We start from the raw sequence: 27,800 nt of genomic DNA on the forward strand, positions 1-27,800 counted from the left end.
TTACATCATTCTTGCAGGCTAATTGTGGAATAAGTTTTCTGATAAATTTAACTAAGAATTGGCTTTAATTTAACTACCGACATGAAAAGCAACGTAGTAGTTATACTTACCTACTTTTAATTATACATACTAGCTATAAATATATGTATATACAGTCAGCAGAGTCGCATAATAATTATCCGATAAGTACATGATGATTCCAATGTGATCAATCGGCGTTAAACATTAAAATAATGCACGGGAACGGCATTACGGCGGCGGCGGGGAAGGGAGAAACTAGGTACCTATTACTAGGGTTTTGGATGTCCAATAGATAAATAGATTGATAGATATCGTTTATTTGTGTGAATTATAATAAGTATTATAAAAAGCTCTACGACGCAACTTAATACCTATGTTTAAAAAAAATGTTTTTAAAAGTTATTCCTAATTTGCTCACTACAAGTGCATAAGTACCTAAAGGTTTTAGATTTTACTGATTATTAATAAGAATACTAAGTAAAAATTGCATCACCTATACATGTATGTAATTTTAGTGTTTCCTCCTAATGTTTACGAATTATGAGATTGGTACTCAACGTCAATAAATCCTTACATAATAAATGTTTGCATTTTTTTTCTTAACAATGCTTTCAATGCTGCTGGTAGTTGTATTGTTCTTCATTGTATTGATAAACAGCTCAGATCGCCCAGCTGTCTGTCTGTTTGAGGACCATCTGGCCTATTATCTGGCCTAATAGTCGGTAGTGACCCTACCTATGAAGTCGATGGTCCTAGGTTCGAATCCCGGTAAGGGTAAGTACGTACATTTATGAGCACAGATATTCTGTCATGGTCATGGTGTTTTATACGTATTTAAGTATTCGTATAGGTATTAATATACATGTGTATATCGTTTTCTGAGTAAGTACCCCAAGTCAATTTGTGTAAGAATGTCCTATAATATTTATTTCATTTTGTTTAGAAGAGATTTGTAGGAAGAGTTTTTAATAAATATTTAAGTAACTATGTCTTATGTAGGCATGAGAATTTAATAATTATACTAGTGTAAATTGTTCCATAAACAACTACAGCACAGGTAAAGTGTCATTCTATGGAACTTACTAACTATGTAAACAAAAGTCACTAGTAAATTCATCATTCAGAGACAATTTCAATATGGCGGTTTGTTTACATAGTTAGCAAGTTCCATAGAATGACACTTTAGGTGTATAGTAGATCACCCTTATAGACGACGAGTATGACCGCTGGTAATTGGCTGAATAGAATTTATTTGTCAAATTTCTATAAAAAAATACAATCAATTTGAATTGAAATAAATACAGTGTTTAAATAAGTACAGAGTTCAAATAGGTACAGTATTTACTTTTTCTTACTATTAAAATAGTAAATTAAACACAATCACACAGTAATAAAAGTATAATGAACTAATCACAGTCCCAATACTCTTACAATGTATTTTCCTCACGATCAGTTAGTCCCGTTCTCCGAATCGCAATTAATTAAATCGTCTAATTAAATGTTTTTCTCGTCTAAAAATAAAACAAGATGGACTACCTACCTACATCGTCACAAAGAAGAGGAACGACCGCTTGATTGCTCTTGAGGCTTGGACCGGATGCCCTTCTGCAGCTTAATTAATGTTTTTAAACGATGCATTACGGAATGATGTGTACAAATATAAATACAAACCTTATTCTTAACGGAATAACGTACACTATAGGTATCTATCAATTCTTACAATCACGAAGGATCTAAAAGGACCAGAGGTCAATTGGGAACACTCTTTCTATCGATGTGGTATGTTTTATAAGAACACGTTTTTACTACATTAATAATAGGTAATATTGTTTATAAAATTGGTTTAGTATTTATGTTACTACATATATGTACATATTGCGCATTAGGTGTAGTGCAAGTACCTATGTAACCGTTAGGAACATATCGTTGCTGTAAAATTGTTGAATACCTAGGAGCAGAAGAATGCTTAGAATAATCGGTACAATATATATCTTAGGCAGACTTAGAAAAGATCTCTATCTACCTTATTTTACCGTTAGGTAACTGTACAAAACTCTAAAGAGTGTAGAGTTTTCTCACATTGTTACTTATTCCTTGCGGTCTCCTTAACACAAACGGCAACAAATGCTTAATTATAGACTGTACATGTCACAATGTAGTGTACCTACTAAGCAGACATTCATCGAAGTGACGCCAGGAAGACATTGTTAGTTTTCAGGGTCCCTTTCTTTGTGATTATACTGATATCGATATTTACTGGTGTCGTGGCTTACTAAAATACAGTGAGAATTTAAGAAATTTATTGGTAAACTTATCACATCAACAAAATAGCTAACTGTAATAGACAATAATATATGCATAATAACAGTTAGTTATAAGTTATGCCTATTTAAACTTTATTTCAAGCATATTCTCTTGTTTAAACAATAATTTCCATGTTGCAGGAATGTTCTGAGAACATTCTCGAGAACGTTTCCGCTTTTTGGGAATGTTCTGCAATTTGTACATTGCTATCTCTACCTTATTTTACCGTTAGGTAACTGTACAAAACTCTAAAGAGTGTAGAGTTTTCTCACATTGTTACTTATTCCTTGCGGTCTCCTTACCACAAACGGCACCAAATGTTTAATTATAGACTGTACATGTCACAGTGTTTGTACCTACTAGTACCTAGACATTCATCGAAGTGACGCCAGGAAGACATTGTTAGTTTTCAGGGTCCCTTTCTTTGTGATTATACTGATATCGATATTTACTGGTGTCGTGGCTTACTAAAAATGGCAGTCATGTGGTTCAATGCAAGAATGGAAGTTGTTCTACATTAGGACTAATAAATAGGAGTTAGAGAGATGCTTCATTAATTATGAACAAAGACAGGCTGCTACTGCAAAGCCCTACACTATACTCAAAAGAAATAAACATTATTTACTTAGGTACAACAACAGTAAACAATGTACATACTTGCTCTTGATATGAGCCAGATTCTAATTTTAAAAATCTTCATTGTTTTGACACGTATTGATTGAGTCAATAGGTAAGTACGAGTGAGGTGGATTGCGAGGGAATAGGTCTCTTTTAGACTATTATATTATATAATAATTATAAATCATCATGTGACATGTATAGTCAAATATAAAAATATGGGTGCACTCATCATACTCAAAATTAAACATGTCCCATAGCTCAGAGCGTATTAAGAAATTTGAGTAAGTAAGTTGTGTGCACCCATATTTTTACACTTGACTGTATATACAATATAATTTTAGGTCCTGAGAGAAAAATCATATAAAATAGTTTCTGACAAATATTATGTTTTATTTTTCTGCAATATAGTGCATAAAAGCAACCAGCATCAGTAGCATCTTCAAGCGGGCGAAATAATATCAGCCCATTACGGAACCCACAAAATAATCTACAAATTCCAACATTACCACTAGTTTTTAATTAGGAAGCCGGGCCGGTAAAAGCCTTCCGTCACGTCATAGCGGCAGGAAAGCATCATCGCGTATTAATGAAGTCGGTGCACGCACCGGGCGCGCGCGCATGCCGCATGTTAGTCGATCGTCGTGGGCGCAGCTAACTACTCGTCAACTGTCAAAAGTTCAGTGACATTTATTTATTTATTTATATTTTATCGTGCTCTCAGGGCAGGTGTGAGAAACAAACAAGTGATATTTTTTTGGATTTTTGGTAGGTACATTTTATCAGCACAAAATTTAGTTCATTATTACTATTTTCATACCTACATTTCATACATACAAATAATAAAAAAATAAAAAACAATCAAGTGAAAAAGAAATATACTAAGTTCAGTGTTAGTAGATCGGTGTTAAACTGTAAACAAACAATGCATAATAGGTCCTGTCACAAATGCTGTGACATTTAAACAGGTCTTAAGTAGGTAACGCTTCCACCAACTCTAAACCAGACAATAATTGCATTTACGTTTAATATCTATGGACAAAAAAAGCGCTGGTGGCCTAGCGGTGAGAGCGTGCGACTTGCAATCTGGAGGTCGCGGGTTCAAACCCCGGCTCGTACCAATGAGTTTTTCGGAACTTATGTACGAAATATCATTTGATATTTACCAGTCGCTTTTCGGTGAAGGAAAACATCGTGAGGAAACCGGACTAATCCCAATAAGGCCTAGTTTACCCTCTGGGTTGGAAGGTCAGATGGCAGTCGCTTTCGTAAAAACTAGTGCCTACGTCAAATCATGGGATTAGTTGTCAAGCGGACCCCAGGCTCTCATGAGCCTTGGCGAAATGCCGGGATAACGCGAGGAAGAAGAAGATCTATGGACAATTCGTTTCGTGCCTTGGGCCACGGCTACTTGGGCACCAAATTTTTTAGAGGAAACTTTACTTTATTATTAGGGTTCCGTACCCAAAGGGTAAAACGGGACCCTATTACTAAGACTTCGCTGTCCGTCCGTCCGTCTGTCACCAGGCTGTATCTCACGAACCGTGATAGCTAGACAGTTGAAATTTTCACAGATGATGTATTCTGTTGCCGCTATAACAACAAATACTAAAAACAGAATAAAATAATGATTTAAATGGGGCTCCCATACAACAAACGTGATTTTTGACCAAAGTTAAGCAACGTCGGGAGGGGTCAGTACTTGGATGGGTGACCGTTTTTTTTTGCTTTTTTTTGTTTTTTTTTTTTGCATTATGGTACGGTATGGTGGAAGTGGTAATACTTTCATACCTAATAAAGTTTTTTTATCAAATAAAACGTCGAATTTACAACGGGCCTGATCACTACGGCAGCCACCCGCAGTCCCGCACCCCTATACCCTATACTACTTGTACTTACAATAATTATTATAGGTGCAAACAATATATTTTCGCATTTTTTGTGGATATTAAATGACTTCGTGTGATTTGAAGCCAGTGGTGTTTGTCTAAAGATGTACCTACTGTTTTTATTTTATTTTAGTTAGGTATGTAGTTATGTGCTATTACATAGGTACCATCTATAGAAGATAAATTTATCCCTGCATTTGCTTCAATTATGTATTTGCTCAGAATAATTATAAAGTAGGTAAATAAACAAACAGCTGAGTAAAAATATAATGATAATGAAATAAAGTAAATTAAATATTTTACTCAATAAAACTTCATTATTACTGCGGCTTCTACGGGCTTCTAAGCCTCAGCTATGGTTCTATCTATATTGATTATTGTTAATTCGTACATCATTTGTTTTAGCCGATAATGTTTTTACTGCCTATAATGTATTCACACGTTCACTCCAGTAGAAAGAAACTCAGGAAACGTTTACCTATTAGTGTTACTCCACGCAAACTATTCACGCAAATGTTTTGTTCCATGTGTAGCAGGAAATGGAATTCTATAATAGGTACGGGGTGATCGTGTTGACGTGTCAGGCAGGGTGTGCCCAGACAGGGTAGAAGGAATTAAAAATAAATACGTGGTACGGCTCCTAAAGAAAGGACGCTTAGCACATGGAATTTCGTACATTGACCCGTCGTTCTTATTCAGGGCTCGGAACCGGTTTTTTTTATCTCATAAAAGCCCAATATTTAATAATCTTATGCTCTTTTCGTAGGACTGAATCATGTATTAAGGTAACGACTTCGTATTATTAGATTGACCCATCGAAAATGAAATAATAAACTAAAGAACGAAACACTAGGTCCGTGGGGTAGCGCTCGGGGGCTCCACAAGGAGCTCAGCAAACGCCTAAGGCAGGCCACAGGTGACCCTCGCGCGGGCAGCTTTCTCGCGCAAAGATTGGCCATAGCAATCCAGCGCGGGAACGCTGCCTGCGTGATGGGCACCTTACCAAGAGCGCAAAATTTTGATAAATATTTTTAATTTTTAGCTTTAGTTTTTAGTTGTACTTAATTTTAGTTTATTTTATAACACTTATTTTACAATAAATGATTTTCTCCCAAAGAACGAAAAATAACGTAATAATACCGGTATTCTTTTTATGAAGAAAAAGCCGGTTCCGAGCCTTGTTCCTATCGTTATTTAAATTTCATAGAAATTCATATACTTAGCCGACCTAGCCGTTTTTGGGGTGGTGAAGGTACAGACGTGCCAACATTCAAAAAGCCAAATCTTTATTAGCACGAAATAGTTCGTTAATTATTAAACGTTTAAATGCACGTAAATCTACTTGATTATTGAAATGCATGCACATATTGTATGAATAACTACTTTTTCTAGGAAATATTTGTCTAAAAAACACGCATTCGATACATTATGTCAATTGAATTTACACTTTGCATTCAATGCGCCCATGTTAACAATCGAATGGTCTAGCTAATTCCTATTTCTACGTATTCGCACCACACTTACTATATTTTTTTTAGATGAAATGATACAATTAGGAGTTTAACAAGCCTTTTACTAAGCTTCCTTCCCACCTTCCCATACAAACGGAGTTTCGTTCTTTATTTATCGTGTCATATTTTAAAACTGGTGTTGGATTGTAATAAAACTTTGTGCATAGGGTATATCTAGCCCGTTATTAGTTTACGTATATATCTCCAACTTATAAAACAAACGAAATAGAGCAAGGACTAGTTTTGTACGAAAAATATAAATTCGCTATATTTTTTAACTTTTAGTATTTAAAGCTACATAAACCAATTATAATAGGCCTATGGTTTCATTAGAGCAATCTAGCTAGTCGTTTTAAAATGAGTTTGTACTACTACTACTACGTTTGTATGGATAACCGAGCTTGCTGCGGACTCTTAACGTAGGTAACATTATCGTTCTCATTCAAATGAAATGACAGACGTTAAAATAACTCTATTTAAACTTGATTGGACGTCACCTTTTTTACTCCGGTCGTAAGACCTCCGCTTAGCAACAATCAGGAAAATAAACGGTTTTTCGTCTATCTCGTCCGCTTTGCAAATATGAACAAGCAATTCCGATATTAGAGTTTGGCATTAATAAAGTAATTTTAAATAACACGTGTAAGCACCTCAATATAACAGTAACACTAAACTCGTTTTTAGGGTTCCGTAGTCAACTAGGAACCCCTATAGTTTCCGTCTGTCTGCCTGTCTGTCCGCGGCTTTACGCTGTGATGGTAAGAGCTTACAAAACTAGACTTTAGGGTAGCTCCTCTACACGAAATTAGCCCCCCCCCCCCCGCCCTCTAACTTTTATATAAAAAAATCGTGAATGTAAAGCTTAGTACGAGTAAATACTTTCAAGGAAAACTACTACAGTGAACATGATCGGTAGGCCGTTTAATGACTTTTTGTAAAAGTCTATCTTGACGGACGTGTAACTACGGAACCTTACACTGAGCATTGCTCGACATGCTCTTGGCCGGTTTTATTTAATATAAATAGTATGGGAAGGCGTACATACTGTAATTATCTATTGCATAAAATTTTATGATCTAAGTATAAATTGTTATTACGTACTGGAATAAGACAAAACATACTTTTTACAGATGAAGCAATGATATACTGAGAGTTAAATTTAAAAAAATGAGAACTGGATTCACGATGCAAAGCACAATATTTGGACTATTCGTTATAGTGTTATTGGCATCTGACGTGCTATCAAAATCAAGGCGAATATCAAAACTACAGACGGATGCGCTGTCCAAGACGAGGTGCGATTTGATGTGCATTGAAGTCACCAAGGAAAATAGAACACAAGTAAGTACAAATAAGGGAAAAATATGGCGCCAACATGATTTTTTTTAACTATGTCTTAATATAGTTACAGGAAGAAAATAATTACACTAAACAGACCGAAAACTATACACGGTCGCTAAAAAATAACTGCATTCCCGTTGCCTGGGAGGTTTTGGGATTATACTAAGCAACTTTTACTATGGGCCCAACCCCAATATCGCGATAAATAAATATACCTTCCCATAGGAAATGGACCAGCTAAAATATATGAAACAGCGAAATTATTTTTTCGCGATTTCGGGGTTGATTCTATAGTAAAAGTTGCTTTTCAAAACCTCCCTGGCAACGGGACTGCAGTTATTTTTAGCCATCCTGTATAATATACAGACCAAATACACTTCCTTGCATGTTATTTGGTCTGTATATTATACTAGATTTACGATCTAGTACCGTAAAGTTTGGATTAATACTTAGGCCCATGCACTTGCACCATCGCACTAAACCAGTGTTAAGCGGTTAAACCGTTAACCCAGTGTCAAATTGCACTGGTAACCATGGTAACTCCAAGTTTAACCGGTTAACCCCGGGTTTTTGAATGGTGCAAGTCGCCCTTAACAATTAGGTAGTTAGGTAATTTAATTAGAGAGCATTTTTATGAATAATAGGTATATTCGCTTGTTTTTCTTCAGTGCCGCTCACAATGTCGGCTGCAAGAGCAAAAGCCGGGGACGTGTCCCGGTTACGACACCGTGCAGTGGCAAGCCGCTTGTGTAAAGGCCTGCGACTTGGACTACCAGTGTGACGGCACCCAGCGGTGCTGCCACAGCGGATGTAGCTCTGCCTGCAGCGAACCCGTCGACTTACTGACGTTGCCAGGTACTTACTACTTACAGTCCACCAACCTGGCCAAGGTGACAATCGCTTGCGCTACTACAATGAAACCCTTTGTTTTTCTCTATCACTCTTCCATGTGACAGTCGCGTTTCGTTTCGTTCCCTTCGGAGCGTAAACGATTGACATGTTGGTTACGCAACGCACCCTAGGCAACCAGTGTCACGGGACTCAATCGATTGTTAAAACGTATACCATCATGGATGTATGCTGCTGATATTACCTAATATATGGTGGCTCTATCTCCTTTAGATGTAGGTACTGATCATGCAGTCTGATACCTGCGTAGTAGTAGCTAACTCGTGTCGGTATAGAATCGAACTCCACCTAACTGTGTAAGGTCGAGTGTGGTAAGGTAAGAGAAACATACTTATAGTTTATTTTGCTCTGGCAAGAAAAATCGTATGAGGAAAATCCTTCTACGTAAGTTAATTTTATATTATGCATTAGTGTTATTTTTAGTAAATAATCATTTAATTAGGTGTTTAATATCTTGAAGTAAGTACTGTACCTAACTGTTTATTCTCACTACAAGCGTGTTTCTTGGTCCATAGTTTCTCTTAACCTAACCTTACATGCGTTTAAGCTAATTAACGGTGCCAGGCACGACGTCAGTAGGAGCCATAAGGCAATTAGTTAGCCCTGGTCAGTGTCCCATGTGGTATGCCCGTATAAGCTTGCTTATAGTTAAACAAGGACAACAATGGAAAGAAAATCATGTAGCTACCTAAAGAGAATAACATTCTACGAACTAGGTATACAATGAATTTCCATGTTCCGATTCACAATAGAATTTCCAGCATCGCGTCAAACATACCTACGAGAACAAGATGCATTGCCTCAATAGAAAGCTTTAAGGATGACTCACGCTGGAGCGGCCTGAGCGGCTACCGCGAAAACCGAAATTCGCAAATTGCGGGGATCTTTTTCTTTTACTCCAATGAAAGCGTAATTAGAGTGACAGAGAAAAATTCCCGCAATTGACGATTTTCGGTATTGGCGGTAGCCCTACTGAACCCGTGCCGAGGCATCTGACACGTCATTTTCTACGACAGCTGATCGGTGATCACGTGATACTTTCCATAGAAAAGGGAGCGCCGGAAGCTTCGGCCCGGTATCGGCCCGGTCTAGCGCACAGACTACTACAAAAATACTACTAAATAATTTTTAAGAAAAAAAAACCGACTTCTTTGGGGGCCGGTGAAAGATTATAGTAGATAGTACACTATGTAGAAAAGGAGGTAAAACCACCCATTTTTCTACTAGCATTTCGCTTCTGTAATGGCTCCTCTACAGGATGGGCCAACGCCGGCCACTCCAAGGGACGCAGCCATGCGGTAGAAAGAGATAGCAATATTACTTGCTCCCTCTAACGCATAAATGCGTCCCTTGGAGTGACCGGCGTTGGCCCGTCGTGTAGAGGAGCCATAAGGGTTGTAGTTCTAGCCTAACCTAACCCACTCCTACATTTTATGGTAGGTAATCATAGTGGTTTATTTAGTTAAGGTATCATAGTGGTTTTTCGGTCCAAGGTCCGGGTCCGAGTCCGGGTCCGAGTCCGAGTCCGAGTCCGGGTCCGAGCCCGGGTCCGAGTCCAGGTCCGAGTCCGGGTCCGAGTCCGAGTCCGGGTCCGAGTCGGGGTCCGAGTCCGGGTCCGAGGCCGGGTCCGTGTCCGTGTCCGGATCCCAGACCGGATCCGAGTCCGGGTCCGAGTCAGGATCCGAGTCCGGGTCCGAGTCCGGGTCCGAATCTGGACCCGAGTCCAGGTCCGGGTCCGGGTATGAGTCAGAGTCCGGGTCCCAGTCCAAGTCAAAATCGAAATTCGTAATCACCAGACGTGTACCATGCGTCGTTGAAGAGTTCTGTTCTGGTCATCATCAGCAGTTCCACTTCATCAAATGCGACAGTTTTTAATGTAAATGCTTGATTTTATGATGAAAATACAGAAAATTCTATACGTATGCCTTTAATATTTGAGGAGTTCCCTCGATTCCTTATGGATCCCATCATCAGAACTCGAGCTTGACAAAAGTGTGGCTTAAAAACTTAACTTGCTTAACGAACATAACGAAGAGGAAAAATCGCCAAACGTGAACTATGCGTCGTTGAAGAGTTCTGTTCTGATCATCATCAGCAGTTCCACTTCATCAAATGCGACAGTTTTTAATGAAAATGCTTGATTTTCTGATGTAAATACTAAAATCTCTATACGCATGCCTTTAAGATTTGAGAAGTTCCCTTGATTCCTCATGGATCCCATCATCAGAACTCGAGCTTGACAAAAATGTGGCTTAAAAACTTAACTTGCTTAACAAACATAACGAAGAGGACAAATCGCCAACCGTGAACTATGCGTCGTTGAAGAGTTCCACTTCCTCAAATGTCACTTTTTTGGATGTATATGCTTGATTCGTTGATAAAAAACCAAAAATCACTATGTGTATGCCTTTAAGATTTGAGGAGTTCCCTCGATTCCTCATGGATCCCATCATCAGAACTGGGTTTTGACAAAAACGGGACCAATCTGTATGCATATACATTCAATCAAAAAAAGAATTTTCAAAATCGGTCCAGTAATGACGGAGTTATGGAGTAACAAACATAAAAAAAAGGAGACACGTAAGATCACAAAGAATAAATGAATGAATGAAAGAAATGAATTTTCACGAATTAAATCACAATACAAAGGAAGATCGCAGACCGCAGGGAGAAAAAATAGAGAGATTTTTGAATATTACTAGTCTTCGTTGGAAGGAACTGTGGAGATTTCGGTAGCGTAAAAATTATTAATTTTATTTTGTTTAAAAATTAATTAGGTATACCTTAAAATAGTTTTGACCGCCTAATCGGGCAAATCGACTGTGTTAGCGTGAGTCATCCTTTACAATGACAAGCAAGCAACAATGGTTCGAATGAGATAATGTTGAAAACATCATCTTTTAATAAACTATAACAAATACACACACAAACACGCAAACATTATAGGCCAACACATATCTGTCAATGGTAATGATGTTGTAAACAGTCGTCATAAAATAATAGGTATAGGTATAATAATTACGTACTTATGCTTTTGGAAGTTACCTATGTGGGCAATGTTAGAAGGTTAATTAAACTCAAGTTTACCCTGGTATTACTAAAATGCTTGGTAATAGATACTAGGTATACCCATGTAATTTTATGTTCCATAATTACAGCTTGCGTAAGTACCTTTTGCCCTGAGAATACGACAAATCTTTATTTTAAACTTAGCTATCATAATTCACAGGACTCCCAGCATTACCAGTTATAGAAGAAGTTAAGGAAAAGCGGAAATCAATCCTCATCAGATGGTCTGATGGAGTCGGAGATCTGGCCCGCGCAGTACCCGGCAGGATTTTGTATCTGCTTGAGGAACAACATCATCTCGGACCCAAGTACGAGGAGGCCAGGCTTGCAGGATGGAATCTGCTAGTAAGAACCAATAAGTAAGTTCTTTTATTAACCGTGGTAGAAGTAGCATAACCACAAAATCCTGTGCTTTCGATAAATTGCCTATTACCTACTAAATAATTTCATTAATTTAATTCGCGTGCGGCGATGATATTTGCTTGGCGACGGCCGGTTTGTTCCTAAAGGTGACAGTCCATTTCTAACGACAGCTGCATTACTGTTCATTTTACTATGGAAATTTACAATGACAGCGACGCGTTCAGTACCGGTAGTGCAGCTGCGGTTAGAAATGGAATGTTCCCATTATACTTAGTCCGTATCTCCGCCTGGAGCTGGAGCTGCGGTGCACGACGAACCGCGTTTATAATGTGCATCCAGTGAAAAAGTATATCGTCGAGCTCAACAATATAAATCTTATCAATATTGTCTATTGTTCTAACTAAGCACTTAAGAGATGAGATGAAATGAAAGCTTGAGAAGATTAGCGAGCAAAAAGTTTGAACACTGTTATTCTGTAAAGGCCAACGATTGTTTGTTCAACATCAGGTCAACGTTCCTTTACGATAGGAATCTATATCATTTTAGACTAGGTATACTTTGTGAGTATACCTAAGTTAAATAATAATTAAAAATTAGCTGTCTCTAACAAATAAATGCACAGCACCATGGCTTTTGAACACTATTTATCCTTAAAATATCAGTAAATATTACGTACATTTACCTATAACGATTACTAATTTGTACTTCCCTAGTGTTTTTCAGACTTGTATTATATGTAAATATAATTCCAATCTATAGATCTTCCATGCAAATGACTGCGACCCTTTTCCGATACAGAAAGATTTTAACGATGTCCGTCACGTCCACGTCCAAACTTTAAAACTAGTTAAGTCAAATCTTTTTACTACGTAAAAATTAAAACAATGATTAGCGATACTAAACCTGACAGACCCATTAATATTTTTGTACGTCCTCAGAAGAATGCTGCTAAATGGTGAAATATTTTCAGAACGAAAATTTCTCTCCGCAACTTGCTGAAACCAGGCCGCTGGTACCGCTTCAGGGTAGCCTCTGTCAGCTCGACCGGCAGCAGAGGTTTCTCCTCTCCTAGCGCACCCTTCACCCCCAGGAAGGGGCCCAGAGCGCCTCCACCGCCCAAACGGTTGAGGGTACGCCCGGCGGTGCGAACTGAAAACGGTACCTACGTAGTTAATAATGTATTGTAACAAAATATTATGTCATTGTGTGCATCGGGTTGTGGGGAAACGAAGAGCCATTGCTTTGATCTTTCGGATGCTCAAATTCCTATTCCTAGGTATATGGATCAATAAAATTCTTATTTGATAAATGTCACCTGTCGAAAACCAATATGTCGTGTTATACCATCAAATTAAATCGGGTTCTATCAAACCTGGAAACATGCAAACACTGAAACCCTGAAAGCAACGATACTGGAACATAAGAACACCTTCTGCTATACAGTTCCTAATAGTTTCCTACATAGTCCATAAAAAAATTATAAAAGCCGGGTGATGGTTTATACCTCTATGTGCAATTCCGACTTCCACTTGGCTAAATTGTTGATATGTTTAAAGCCAACCTTCCAACCCGTCGATCAACAAACGAGTTGCTCTTAAGATAAAGCGTCAAGACTCAAGAGCTCTCGAAAGATGTGCTAGACTAAACAATTTTGTCTCGATTTAATCCAGACTTCTTTTAAGCGTTACCTTTTCTTTCAATATTTTTAACAAAGGGAAACCGAAATCTGTGAATAAATTTATGACCTAAATTGCCTGATTTATTTAGGATTTACGTAAAAAAATACACAAACTATTCCCTTTTCAAATTATTAAAAGTAAAAATTATCTCTTTCAGGTACAGTAACTGTTCGTCTAGAATGGAAGGAACCCAACTCAGACTTGCCGATAAACAGATACAAAGTGTTCTGGAGCCGTCGCGTTCGGGGCGTGACGGGTGATCTAGATTCAGTTCTAGTGAACCATCAGACAGTCCCTAAGGTAAGTTGGAGAAACCGTTATCGTTAACCGTTAAGTGACTACACCAGCCAGCAGTTACTGCTGCAAGGACAGAGGCGTTGGTCACAAAAGAGAGGGAGGGACGGAGAACTTTTTTCAAAGTTAATTTCCGCTCAGCCGGCCTAGCCAAGGTTACAATCGCTATCGCTTCGACAACGAAACGCTTTGTGTCTCTCTATCACTCTTCCAAATTAGTGCGACAGTGACAGTTGCGTTTCAACTTTTCGCTTTACGGAGCGTAAGCGATTGGCATTTTGGCTACGCGGCCAGTTTATTTACCTAGAGTCAGACCGTAAAAAGTCCGCAGCGATTTTGATAGCCCACGCAGTGCAAGTGTCATTTTAAACGTCAAACTTCAATGAAATTATGACGCATACGGGATTTTATCGAATACCGTAGTGACAGCCAAATTTGTAAGGAAACGTTCAAAGTCGTTCACATGGCGTCTATGCGGGAAAGCCGTCTAGCCGTCTGAACGATTTCGATCGTCTCTATACAAATTTTGTCTTCACTACGGTATTCGATAAAATCCCGTATGCGAAAACATTACGCCGTGTGAACCTAGCCTCTTACGCTGCGTGGGCTATCAAATCCGCTGCAGACTTTTATTGGTGCGACTATACCTGTTTTACCTAGTTGAAAATTCCAAGGTATCTTTTACATGTTTATGGTTGTTCTTACAGGACGGGTAACAATTATCTATTAGGTACCTAATTATGATAATGAATCCAACTTAATTTGTTCTCTTACAGGACCAAACATACGCTGAAATAAAAGAGCTGACACCTAACGCAATGTATTTCTTCCAAGTACAAACTATCAGTCAATTTGGAACCGGCAAGCTTCGAAGTGATAAAGCGGCCGTATTTTACAACACCACAAGCACCCACGGTAAAGTAACGCCAACGCCACTCGAATCAAATTCATATAAATTTAATAAAATATTAAATAAAAATAAAACTTATTCTGTGTCTGCGGCATGTTATGCAAGCTTTAAAGTACAAGATTATAAGAAACTCTAGTAAAATATGCTTTTGCGAGTTCTTCCGCAATCCGCAATAATATTTAGTACGCTAAGTAGGTACCTAATGCGATGCCTAAAAGGCAAACTGTACGATTTTTATTTGTACAAGTAAGCGCTTCAATATAACAGAACATTATTTTAGTTATAATAGCATTAGTTAAACCACTATACCACCAATCAAAACCCAGTGATAGTAGGTTAATCTAAAATGCAGTTTTCACATCAAACACCTTGATTATATTTAAGTCACTTCACAATCACTTGTTCACAGTCACAGTTGGCAACCCAAGTTCAGAATGGCGCTCAGACTTATCGGTTAAAAAACCGGTATCTGTTACCAAAAAAATAAAGTCCATCTACTCCTATTTAAAAAAAAAAGCGCGAAAGGAAACCGGTAACCGGCAACTCAATTACAGTAAATATTTAGTTTTATTGGTTTATATAATTACATATTAAATATATTAATTCGATCGTAATTAATTAAATTTCTAAATTTATATACTTACATACTTACCTAACTATATTCATTATGTGGATTTAACACGTTTATAAACTGTAATTAACCCTTGTACACATTTTAGTATAGTACCTAGTACCTACCATATTTGCACACTAGCTAGGGGATTTCACATGGGTTTACTTAGTCAAAATACGTATGACGTATGACCTAATATAGAGCGTGTGCGAAAAGAGTCGTGGAATGTAAGGAAACCCATGCATTCTACGACACTTCTCTTTCCGCACAGACTTTACTTACCTACTTTACTTTTTAAATATCCTACCTACCATTAATAGGTCCTACCATTAATATAAAGACACTTAACACACAAAAAAAATTGACCGAATCATAGTCCATTTATAAAAAGACACTTGGTATAGATTCGTCCCTCCTGACAATTCATATTGTCACTAACTCGTGAAAGGCTCCCCATGAAAGAAAAATATTTCTCATCAATATATTACACGTAATATATTTAGCACGTGTGCTAAATTTGCAACAAAAAATATCATTAATTATTGACCCATTATTATCACATGATACTATAAAATTAATTCGTCAACTTTCACTAAGTTTCAATAATGTTTTATTTATTTTGTTTTACCGACATTTGACTGTTTTAAAATGTATGACTGTAGTATGTGTGTGGTTCAAGTGATTCCTAACTGTAAATTCAGCTGATTCTACTAAGCCTAGGGGATTCTATACCTATCTATTCCTGCTCTTGCAATCAACTTGTTTTTCTTAATCAATAAATACGCCCTTTAAAACATAGTCCCCCGCCGCATCTGTCTGTATGTATGTATGTTCCCGATAGACTCGGAAACTACTGAACGGATTATCATACGGTTTTCACCTGTAAATAGCGTGATTCTTGAGGAAGGTTTACCTATGTGTATAATTTGTTAACCCGTGCGACGGCGGGGCAAATCAAATAAATCGAATTTAAACTGTCGTGAGTCATAGAGTTAGGCCTCAGTTACACTTGTAAGTTTTACTTACGTAAGTAGGGACAAAGCTATTTGTTAGAATGAGATAACGATATTCATCTCTCATTCTGTAGTATAGCCGTGTCCCTACTTACGTAAGTAAAACTTACAAGTGTAACTCAGGCCTTAGACCAAGAAAAGCAGCGGTTTTGATAGCCCACGCAGTGCAAGTGTTCTGTGTTGTTTATATTATACGTCATAATTTCAAAAACTTGCATTTAAAATAACACATATTGTGCGTGGGTTCTCAAAATCGCTGCAGACATTTCTTGGTCTCACTCTACTAAGTTAAGTCAACTTCAACATTTAATCAGCAAATAGGCCACAAGGGCACTTTTACACGTCAACATTGAATTTACATATTTACAAGCTAAAAATAAATAAGCAATTTGCTAATTATTACTGTACTTAGTTGATATGATTTTAATGTACTTACCTATTACTTTCAGATTTAGCGCCACGGTCACTTAAAAAACAGGATAAGGATAAAAGGGTTACTGTCAAAGGTCTAAAGCTGCACAAGGTTATTTGGCAAAACGGAAAATTGAAGGCTAGAATATCCTGGAACCCAATATCTGCCCTTGAGAATAGAAGGTAGGTGATACTCATGCGATACAAGTACAGCACAATAGTTATTTGTTTTACTAGGAGGCAAAGTTGTTGTTTAACCGCTCGTGCTAATATTGATACCCGAGCAAGCGAAATATTCCAAAATTGAACCACGAGCGTAGCGAATGGTTCGAAAAATGAAATATTGAGCGTCGTGAGGTTTTCAAAGCACGAGGGATAAACAAAATTTGCCACCGAGTGAAACACAAAAATGTTCACTACACCAACTCGAAGAAAATATTAACTGTAAAATATCAAACAAAATTAAACTAAATCAAATCCAAATGAATATTATTAAATATTTATCATACAAAATCATAATTTAAAAGTCAATTCTACCAGCAAACATAAGAAACAACTCAAAATTTCCATTTGATTACTTTGCCTCACACGGGAATAAAATGCAACTTTGCTATTAGTTTTTGAACAATCAAGAGAGCCTTTACCAGTTGGTGTGGTGAAAGTTTGTATGATACTCGTAGGTACAGATAGAGATAAAAGTAATTCCCAGTAGTTCCTACCATCTCACTTTGGTGATAAATACTAGATTAAATACCTTGTGAGAATTTTATTTTCAGATTTTATTAACAGTGGTAAAAAGCGAGATGAAATTCTCAGTTGTTACCACTGGTCACAACTTATTAGTAATTAACTTAATGGGGTCCCAGCGCGCATAAGTTGTTCGCAGAAATCGCGAAGCGTCTGGTTGACGTAACTGGTGACCGAAGCGCTGGCGGCTACCCCGCATAACGTATCAGCATTGCGATACAGCGAGGAAATGCCGCCAGCACCCTTGGTACAATGCTTCAGGGGCCTATTTTAGATTTAAGCTAGTTATTAATTTCGTTTAGTAGTATCACTGTATATATATTGTAAATAAATAAATTATTAAAAAATTAACTAGGTAATTAACTAGTGGGATATAATCCGAAATGTCTTAAAAGTTGATAAGTAATATACCAGTTCACATCTAAAAAGAGCACTTACAAGGTGCCTATTGGCAATATGGCAGACATTAACATCGGTGCTTACATTTTCAAAGTTTTACTAACTTAAAGTAAGGGGCATTAAACATGTAGGTATAAATATGATTATTATAAAATATTGATGTTGATAAATACAACAGTTAGTAATAATACAAAAAAATTGTACTTATACTAGTTTCTATAGTTGTATTGTATACTTGTTTGTTCCAGATATGTTGTACAGTGGCGAACAGAAAAATGTGAAAACCCACAACACGAACATAAAATTCTTTCGGCAACCACTGAGGTAAATAGATACATTTAAAAGAAACATAAATATTAACGAAGTGAAAATGATTTCAATAACAGTGCGACGCCGGCGTCACATTTTGCATGAACATTATGCAAATATCACAGAGATATATTATGGCAAATATCAAGCAGGGGCGGGTCAAAACGCAAAACCCGCGAAAACTCGTCCTCGACCTTTCGATTTTTAAATATGACAATGAAGTTAGCTATAGGTCAGACTATCCTTTTTATTTAATGTTGCCCGACCCGAATTCTGTGACATTCAGCCATCATTCAGCCAACAAAAATATTACCAGCTTAAATTTAAAATAATGCATATTTAAGAAATAATAATTTTGTTTTATATTTACAGCAAACTACTTTCGAAATCTACGAATTGGATTATTATTGCACTTACAAAGTGAATGTAAATAAATCACGGAAAAGTCTACCTCCTGACTCAGAAATCATCGTTAATGTTCCTGGGTGTGATTATTTTCAACGACGAATGAATGGCACGAAAATAATCTGTGAAACTTGAATTATTGCGTACTTAGAGAATATAACCAACGGAGTGGTCATTAATAGGCGTTCCCCTCTGTCGAAAAAGGGCGGCCAATGGTCAACCACATGTCAAACACATGTATGGACTGACGTTTATCTGACATGACGTTCCTGTACATTTGATGTGCCCCTCCCCCGCAAAAAACGGCAGACTATTTTGTACCGAAAATTATAGACATGGCGTCTCCGTTGGTTATATCCTCTAAGATTGCGTACGATTAATTTAAACTATTTCACCAGAATTGTATAGTTATATTTATTTTATTATGACAGTATTAGTATTAAAAAATTAACATTTTAAGACACTTATGAAAGGACATTATTATAGATTCCTTGTTTGTTCAAAATGTCTGGACGTTGACATTTATTACATCAGCATTCATATTCCGTATAGGCTGCATTAGTTTAACGTGTGTAGGTACTTTAGTCAGACCGTAAAAAGTCTGCAGCGATTTTGATAGCCCACGCAGTGCAAGTGTCATTTTAAACGTCAAACTTCTATGAAATTATGACGTATACATAACACTTACACTGTGTGGGCTACCAAATCCGCTGCAGACTTTGTTTGGTGCGACTATATTACGGTTTATGACTCGTACAGTCAAGTGTAAAAGTAGAAATGCACACATCATACGTACTCAAAATGAATTCCCAGCTCTTATGTTAGCGAATTAAGAACAAAGACAAGAAAAAAGACATATCTTTGAGAAGTTATATGCACTCATGTTTTTACACTTGACTGTACTTGTAGGAAATTTTATCCTCATACATACCTATTCTCCCTCTTCGTCAATCTAAATTTTCTTAACTCTTCTCCAGAAATACAAATGGACCAACCATAAACTTTCGTTATTTTCGATAGTTTCGATATTTATTATTTACCTGGCCAATCGCCGAGCATTATGTTTATGTGTAGTATGTTGCGACATTGTGATTGCTGAGCAACGTGAGTGTATACCTACCAATTTTTCCCAAGGAAATTAGAATAATATAATGTGCCTATTTATTTAGTTTTAATAGTTTAATTAAAATATAAATTGAAAATTTTGTTTGTATTTTTTCAAAAAATATCCTATAGGTACCTCTTACCTACATAATTAGAGTTAAACCAATAAAAGTCTGCAACAATTTTGAATCAAAATCGTTGCAAACTTGTCTTGGTCTAACTCTAAGCGCTAACGCGAATTATATTCAATTACCTTTATTTACCGACGTTTCGACACAGGTTTCACTGGTCGTGGAATAATAATTGAATATAATTCGCATTAGACCCGTTTATAATGTGAGTTAATATGTATTCAAAACGCGAAAGTTTAAAATATTATATCTAAGCGCTAAGTTAATAGAGTCGGACCAAAAAAAGTCTGCAGCGGATTTGATAGCCCACGCAGTGCAAGTGTCATTTATACGGTTGAACGGCAGGAGAAATGGCGCCGCCATTTTTTTAAATATGCCTTTGCGTGGCAGAGGCCGCGAGAAGGTTCGGTCATAACAAGCCGGTAATTGGCAGAGACCGTCTCGCGGCATCTGTACGACGCTGTATTTCGCGCCTAAAATAAAACCGTTAAAACTATGGCTTGCTTGCTCACTATTGCAAGATGCATTCGTCAATAAACAAGGATAGTATTCCCTAACGGTCGAATTCCCGCGTAAAACAAAGTCACGCGCCAAATTCGCGATAATCACCCATTGAGGCCCCGCCACTTGACGTATATTTTTCCAAAATGGCTGCGCCACTCAACTGGCTTGTTATGTCTGTCCGTCTCGCGGCCACCGCCACTTACCGTAGAGACCTCGAGGAGGACAATGCCACTCGAAGGGTACTCTAGTTTAAAAAATAGATGGTCAAGCAAACCTTGTCAGTAAAAAAGGCGCAAAATTAAATTTTTCTTTGAGACGATATACCTTCATGCCTATATTTTTAAAATTTGCCGCCTTTTTCTACTGACAAGATCTGCTTGACCAAGTATATAATGTCCCCAACAAAAATCTCTAAAAACGGAACTAAGTTGAAGTGGCAACACTAAATAAGTGTCTAACTTCACACCGATAATTCGCAACCCTCGGAATTGTCAAAATCGCGATAAGAAAATATTGCAGAATGTTTTATTTTATTTGATTATTATCAAAGTTTTGTGATAACCACAAACCCGGCACATAGTTTAAAAATTTTACTAACTTTTTAAGTGCTTAATACGTTTTACTGAAGCGGTAGTGCCGTGTTATAAATAACTAGAAATATGCGCGAATATTCACGACTTTATTTAAAATTTACTGTTTAAAATCCACTATTATGTCTTTTACGCCGTGTATCGTGTCTCCCTTATAACATATAATCAACATTTTCAATTATAATATCAAATTGTGTTCATTTAATATTTAGTGTCCTTGTAAACTGCAATCCTCTCAGGGCGTAACCTGTCGTTCTACGGGGTGAAGGCTGTGCAAAAATGATATTTTTTAACCTTTTCTGAAACGTAGTGCATCTCATTTTTGTGAAAAATGGCTGAGGACGAGGTACTTTTCGACGAAGTATACGAACTTTGCGAAATAATCGGCAAGTAAGTAACCGGAATCTTATAGAAAAACAGTAATCGAAGATTTAACGAATATTCGATATAAACATACAAAAAATATTTATTTTTGATCAGTATATTGCTATTTTTGTAATACTAATAACACATTGTATACATTAACTTGTATTTAAGCCATTATGAAATTACAACTTTTTTAACTATTATTTTTCTGTAAAATACTGAAATTTGTAATGTCATTGTACTTAAAGTATTAAATTTAAATACTTATATACATAAAAATATATGCTTTAAACTTATCCGCTGTACGCTGTATTAATCCTGTAAAAATTGGTGATTTTCCATTTCTATTCAAAATTCCTACAATAAAATTACATTTGCTACTCTGCCAAAAGTATGTTATTATAACTAATCTAAGTATAGCTAAGCATCACACAAACTATACATTGTGAGAGAGACGAAATATACCAAAATGTATCTTAATATAGGTACCAAACTATACTGTAGCAAGGTATCTTAAGATGCCTTGCTTTAAGATATCTTTTGCTATGCTTTTATTGCTCCGTCTGTGACAGGCTTAATTTGCTCAGGAGGAATCCTTTCCCATTTTAGTATGTGTCAGCCCACTCACTAACAACATGTGTCCAATGTCCTTTAACTATAGTTTGTTTTTTTTTGCATTAGAAAGAACTTGCAAGAAGGTAAGCAATCTTTAAAATTTTCTTTTTAAAATTCAAAAACTATTACTTATGCAAGCAGAAGAATATAAATGATCATATTAGATTCATAATTGTTACATATTTGCCATAACTTATTTTTAAAATGTGTTTTTCAATTAAAAGACACATCAAGATTGTTTACCTTATTACCTTATTTTTAATGCTAAAAAAAACGAACTATATGTACTACATAACAGTTTGTTTACACGGGAAGTTTTATTCCTTCTAATGAATTATGGTGTCAGCAAAATTAAGTAAAAAATTGGGCATGAACTAGTCTTGTCATTTTGGAAACAATTTGATGATGATTTAAACAGTATATTTTAGTTTTCTTATACAAAACAAAACAAAATAGCAATTACAAATTACATTGTTTATTAGAAAACTTATATAGTAATAATACAAACTATATCATGGGTTCCCAAACTTTCAGTCTACGGCTTGCAAGTTTAATATTTAATCTGGGCAACCTAACCTACTTAGGTTATTTGAAATATTATATAGGTACATGGTGAGGAGGATTGCCTCACGGCACCGTTTCTTTACTATCTACGGTGCACAGTTTGGGGACCCCTGATCTATATATATATCCCTGCACTATATTACTGGGCACTCAGTATCACTCATAATTAATAATTGAATGACCCGTGAGTTGAATGATTTGGCATTGAGTGTCAACAGTAATAATTAGTAGTAAACTTTTGTACTAACGCCAATTTAATATTTACTTGTTTATTTGTCTAAGCACTTGTTTAAAATTTACTGTAACATGGGGAAAACAACACAAAAATGTAGATTGTAGGTACTTATTAAGAAAGTATGGTGATCGGACTAGCCCTCCCACACATAGGTACATACATCTGATATCTTTTCTCTTGTATATAATAATTTATACTATTTTTGCTTTTTAAATATTCAGTAATTCAGTAATGGGTTAAAATAATTAACACTTTTGTCAAAAATAGTAAACAACCAGTATCGTGGCAAGTGGGGTCCGAAATGTACTGACTTTATATCAAGCCAATGGCGGCGAAAAGTTTAATATCAATCGTATATTTTCAATTCAGCAAAACAGATTTGATAGATGAGGTCACGATGAATGAATTGTATAAATAAAATGTTTTTATAATGTCATGTTTTTGTAGGGGCCCTTTCAGTTTGGTCCGCCGCTGCGTGCACCGTCAAACGGGGCAACAATTCGCGGTCAAAATTGTAGATGTCGCCCGATTCACTGCCAGTCCTGGACTCAGCACTGCTGGTAAGTTGTTTAAACCATGTTCTGATAAAATATACGACTTTTACTGAGGTGTGCCAATAAAGAGTATTCTATCTATCTATCTAACTATCTATCTATCTAATATACGACGATGTCAACTTCGAGTAAGTACCTAGGCAGGCGTGGCTCACTCCGCGATTTCGTCGCTTTGCTACAGGCAGCTAAAAGTACATCCATTCCACCCCAATTTTGGGGAAAGCTATAAGCCGCGCGTGGCGCTGTCGCCACCTAGCGGCCATATCTGTCCTGATAGTAACAGACGCGTTTTGTTAGAAAGTGAGTCTTCTGTACCTAGTTCTATTTTTTTTTATTATTATGAATGGGCTTACTCATGGCCACAGACTAGCCGAGGCGTAGACTATTATTTATTCTGTGACCTAGGTACATCTAAAACTTAAATATTTGTTGGTCGTAATGCTAAATAACAGCAAAAGAAAGAAGGATTTTTTAAACATGTATCGTAACACCATTACCTACTCTGTATAGCTGTGTCCACAGTTCCGCCAACGAGCTTTGCTTCATCGCTGAAAGGATTCCATCATTTTAAAATAGCCCAACCCCATCTCTAAAAGGTTTATCTTACCTACTTGGAAAATGTCGTCAATAGTTAAAATCGGTTTCGTAGAAACAACTTCACAAACATTTCGCTTTTGTAATTACAGATGTGGGGCGTTAATTGTTTTCCATCGTATCTTCTCGGAAACGTTTGTATTTGTCATGCTACTTCAGTCAAACTCAGTACTTTTTGTACCGAGACTTTCTATAATAGCGCGCTCCATCGTATTTTTACGTAAACGTTCGTACGTTTCCGTGAAAATACGATGCAAAATAATTATGCACTACATCTGTATTCTGTAGGTACTCGTGAAGTCTAAAATATTTTTGTTTCCAGACCTCAAACGCGAGGCCACAATATGCCACATGCTGAAACATCCACACATTGTGGAGCTCTTGGAGACATACAGCTCCGAGGGAATGCTCTACATGGTTTTTGAATAGTAAGTCACTTTTCTTCAACCTTTTTAACCTTTGAACGCCATAAGTAATAAACAAAACAGTTACTCATATCGTAGCCTAAAGTCGCACAAATCTTTTCTTTTTGGGAATTAGTTGTTATCATCCTACGGTATTGTCAGCTATAGTCACAAACCTTGTTACGTTCAAATAAAGGAAGAAGTTTGCGACTTCAGGGCCCAGTTTTATAAAGTTACAAGTTACAAGTTTACAGGCGTTTACTGGCAACACTTGCTCCGTTTTTTACAATTTGCGTTTTATAAAAGTACTGTGTTACAATTTTACAGGTTACAGGTACAAGTGCCTGTAGCTCAACCATAGACGAAAATACGGGAGTTTTATAGTTTTAAACTCATAATCGAACAGGCGTTTTATAAAAAATTTGTAAATTACAAGGGTAGATTGGTACACTTGTAACAAAAACTTACATACGTCTTGAGTCCTGTAACAGCACAACAGCAGTTACTTGTAGACTCGTTTTCTGAGAGATTTTAAACTTTACTCTTTATTGTTAAGCACCAACGCCAACGATTGTGCCAGGGCATGCATACTTTTCCATGCACTGACCTTATCAGTTTTTGTTAATGTATCTGAAATATATAGTAAATAGGAAATAAAGTGACAATATGTTTGATATTGATTTTATTGACGATTCGTTTTATTTTATCTACTAGGAAATGGAAAGGGATTATTGCCGATATTTGTCGTTGATTTATTAGCATTCGTCTCTTTATATAAGTATAGTGCATTCACATTATGGTAAAGTGTACTATTCATAATTTTCGATACACACCGTATTTATCTACCCTCTCTATCTTTGAGCCGCTACCGAAACGATACATTTTAATGTAAGAATGTGAAAGAGTACCTACTTATTTATATGTTATTTACTTATTACGTAAATATTTCATTAAATCTAACTTAATCTGAATCTGAAAACGGCCCAAAAAGTATATCCTTGGCATGGAACGCCGCTCTCAACCACTCGATTTTCCCTTCATTTCTGGCCATTTTTCCAGTAATTAATATTTTACAGCAAACAAAAACACATAATTTAGTAGAGAACCGAGTATCTATGACACACGTTTTTTTTTAAATAGTGATGTCCTTCACACCTGTAGATTTCACATGTAATCGAGATTGACCGTGGTTCTTTACAACTGTAATTATTTATGTGTATTTATAAAACACCTGTAGCCGTTCACAGTGCATTACAGGTGCCTGTAGCCTGTACTCTTGTAACCTGTAACTTGTAACTTTATAAAACTGGGCCCAGGAGGCGTTTAAAGGTGACAGTCCATTTCCAACGACAGCTGCATTAGGTACTGTTCATTTTACTATGGAAATTGACAATAACACCGACGCGTTCGTACCTACTCGTACCTACTAGTAGTGCAGCTGCGGTCTGAAATGGAATGTTACCCTTAAACTTTCTTGGCGCTATACTCGGGACGACTTTAATTAGGCGCCCTTAATTGGCGTCCAAAGAGTTAAGCAATAGCGAAGCGAACGTTTACGAAAGCAACTGCTAACACCATTTGACCTTGTAACCCAGGAGGGAAACGACAATGTTGGAATTGACCCGGTATCCTCGCGATATTTTCCTTAATTGCAACGCACATATGAAATGAATTAACATCCTATGTAGTAATAGAAAGGATATTTTAAGGCCACCAAAAAAATCTATTCCATTTGCTTTGCTGTGTACGCACAAATCGCTATGTATGAATAGGTGCCTATCTATTTAATTATATTGATTGCTTTCATTACTGGTTTTCGTCGTCATTATCTGTCGGAATGCTTTGATTGAATAACCAATTTAGTCATTGGGTATTAAACCTGTCGAAGACTTATCTTACGATTCCGGTATCGTCTTGGGTCGTCCCATTCGTGTTTCGTCAAGTTCTCAAATTAGTCCTATTCTGCTTTCGTCACTCATTCTACATTGAAAGCCACCGACGATTGTGACGAATGTAGAATGGGTGACGAAAGCAGAATAGGACTAATTTAAGAACTTGACGAAAAACGAATGGGACGACCCAATACGATACCACGATTCCATATTACATAGGTATTTTTATACAACCTAAGTAGTAGGTAGAATATGTATAGAATATAACTAAAAGGAGAATAAACATAACAAAAACATTATGTTACGCGAACACGCCGACGCTGCATCGTCACTGTTTCATTGTCTTAGTATACTTGTTGCTTTCTGTGTCGTTGCCAAGGTAAATTGGGTTGAATAATTTACATCTCGCTTAATTGGGTTGTACGTACGCGTTAGCGTTCTGTGGCGTAACGTACCTAGTTAGGTAATATAGAATACAACTGTCTACGCGTATGAAAGAATCAAAGAAGCAGTAAGACTTATCTAGGGCAAGCAATGATCGTCGTCCTTGAGGTTATTTCACCCCATTATTTATGCTTAGTCGCTTTTTCAATTCCATTCCGTGATTGTTGAGCTATTTAGGGTTCTAGCTCAATTGGACATTCCATAGCGTAAGAATTGAATAACCAATTTAGCTAGGACCCTAAATGGCTCAAGAATCGAGCGCGACCTTACCTACCTATATGCGCTTTGTAGATAAAACTTTATAGTGATAACATATAGTTTTTATCGTAGGAGAGGTCCACATTCTAAGAAAAGTCGTGTCTCCGAGTTTGTCTGCCGTACTAGATGGCGCTTAATGGAGTTATATAATTTGTGGCAACTACTTGTCAAACTACAGCAAAATTACCGAATTATTCACGGGGCCGTACAGCAACATATACCTACTTCAGTTGAGAAATTCGAGCAATAAATTTTCCTAGACGTCACCTGTAGGTCTCTGAAGTGAGAGGTGTATCTCTGAAGTGTCTTTGCGCATCAATAACTATTATCTATAACTGAGGTTGCTTACATAAGCTAAAATGACGGATACAGTCAAACGATTATTAGCTAATTGAGGTTTGTAGCGCGTTTATGAATAAGGGGGCTATGCAATAGTGCTTAAAGTGAAAACTATGTGAAGATGATGATGATGCATTTCTGTTATCCCTCATTAGGGGCAAAGGGCTCGCAGAAGAATCCTCTATTTGTCACGATCTTGAGTGGCTACTTCCAGCACTTTCCAGCCGAGTCCAGTTGAGCCAGCCTCCTTCTCAACTGATCGCCTCCATGTAACCTATGTAAACTATGTAACCTTCTTAAATTAAATGTTTTCCATTTTTCAGTATGGACGGATCTGATCTCTGCTTCGAGGTGGTGCGCAGAGCTAGCGCCGGTTTCGTCTACAGTGAGGCTGTTGCTTG

General features: G+C 36.9%; 2 protein-coding genes across 3 annotated transcripts in view; both read left to right on the forward strand.

The window, feature by feature from the left end:
• Positions 1–3,574: 3,574 nt before the first annotated feature.
• On the forward strand, positions 3,575–20,007 carry LOC134675999 (anosmin-1). Of its 2 annotated transcripts, XM_063534312.1 has the most exons (11): positions 3,575–3,711; positions 7,474–7,684; positions 8,353–8,539; positions 11,823–12,021; positions 12,996–13,183; positions 13,862–14,004; positions 14,775–14,913; positions 15,318–15,461; positions 16,984–17,128; positions 18,340–18,415; positions 18,773–20,007. In XM_063534312.1, the coding sequence occupies exons 2-11, from the start codon at positions 7,511–7,513 to the stop codon at positions 18,938–18,940; spliced, it is 1,563 nt and encodes a 520-aa protein (XP_063390382.1). In that variant the 5' UTR covers positions 3,575–3,711; positions 7,474–7,510; the 3' UTR covers positions 18,941–20,007. The 2 variants fall into 2 exon arrangements, with proteins under 2 accessions (XP_063390382.1, XP_063390388.1); XM_063534318.1 differs by lacking the exon at positions 15,318–15,461 and having other exon boundaries at positions 3,578–3,711.
• A 995-nt stretch (positions 20,008–21,002) lies between these two features.
• Positions 21,003–27,800, forward strand: part of LOC134676379 (peripheral plasma membrane protein CASK) — a 254,765-nt gene continuing 247,967 nt past the window's right edge. Inside the window, exons 1-4 of the mRNA XM_063534775.1 lie at positions 21,003–21,524; positions 23,362–23,474; positions 24,385–24,490; positions 27,723–27,800. Coding sequence (XP_063390845.1) covers positions 21,466–21,524; positions 23,362–23,474; positions 24,385–24,490; positions 27,723–27,800 — 356 coding nt within the window. The 5' untranslated portion in view covers positions 21,003–21,465. The remainder of the gene's footprint in view (positions 21,525–23,361; positions 23,475–24,384; positions 24,491–27,722) is intronic.

The sequence above is a fragment of the Cydia fagiglandana genome, chromosome 2 (assembly GCF_963556715.1).
Source record: "Cydia fagiglandana chromosome 2, ilCydFagi1.1, whole genome shotgun sequence".
In the NCBI taxonomy this organism is placed as follows: domain Eukaryota; kingdom Metazoa; phylum Arthropoda; class Insecta; order Lepidoptera; family Tortricidae; genus Cydia; species Cydia fagiglandana.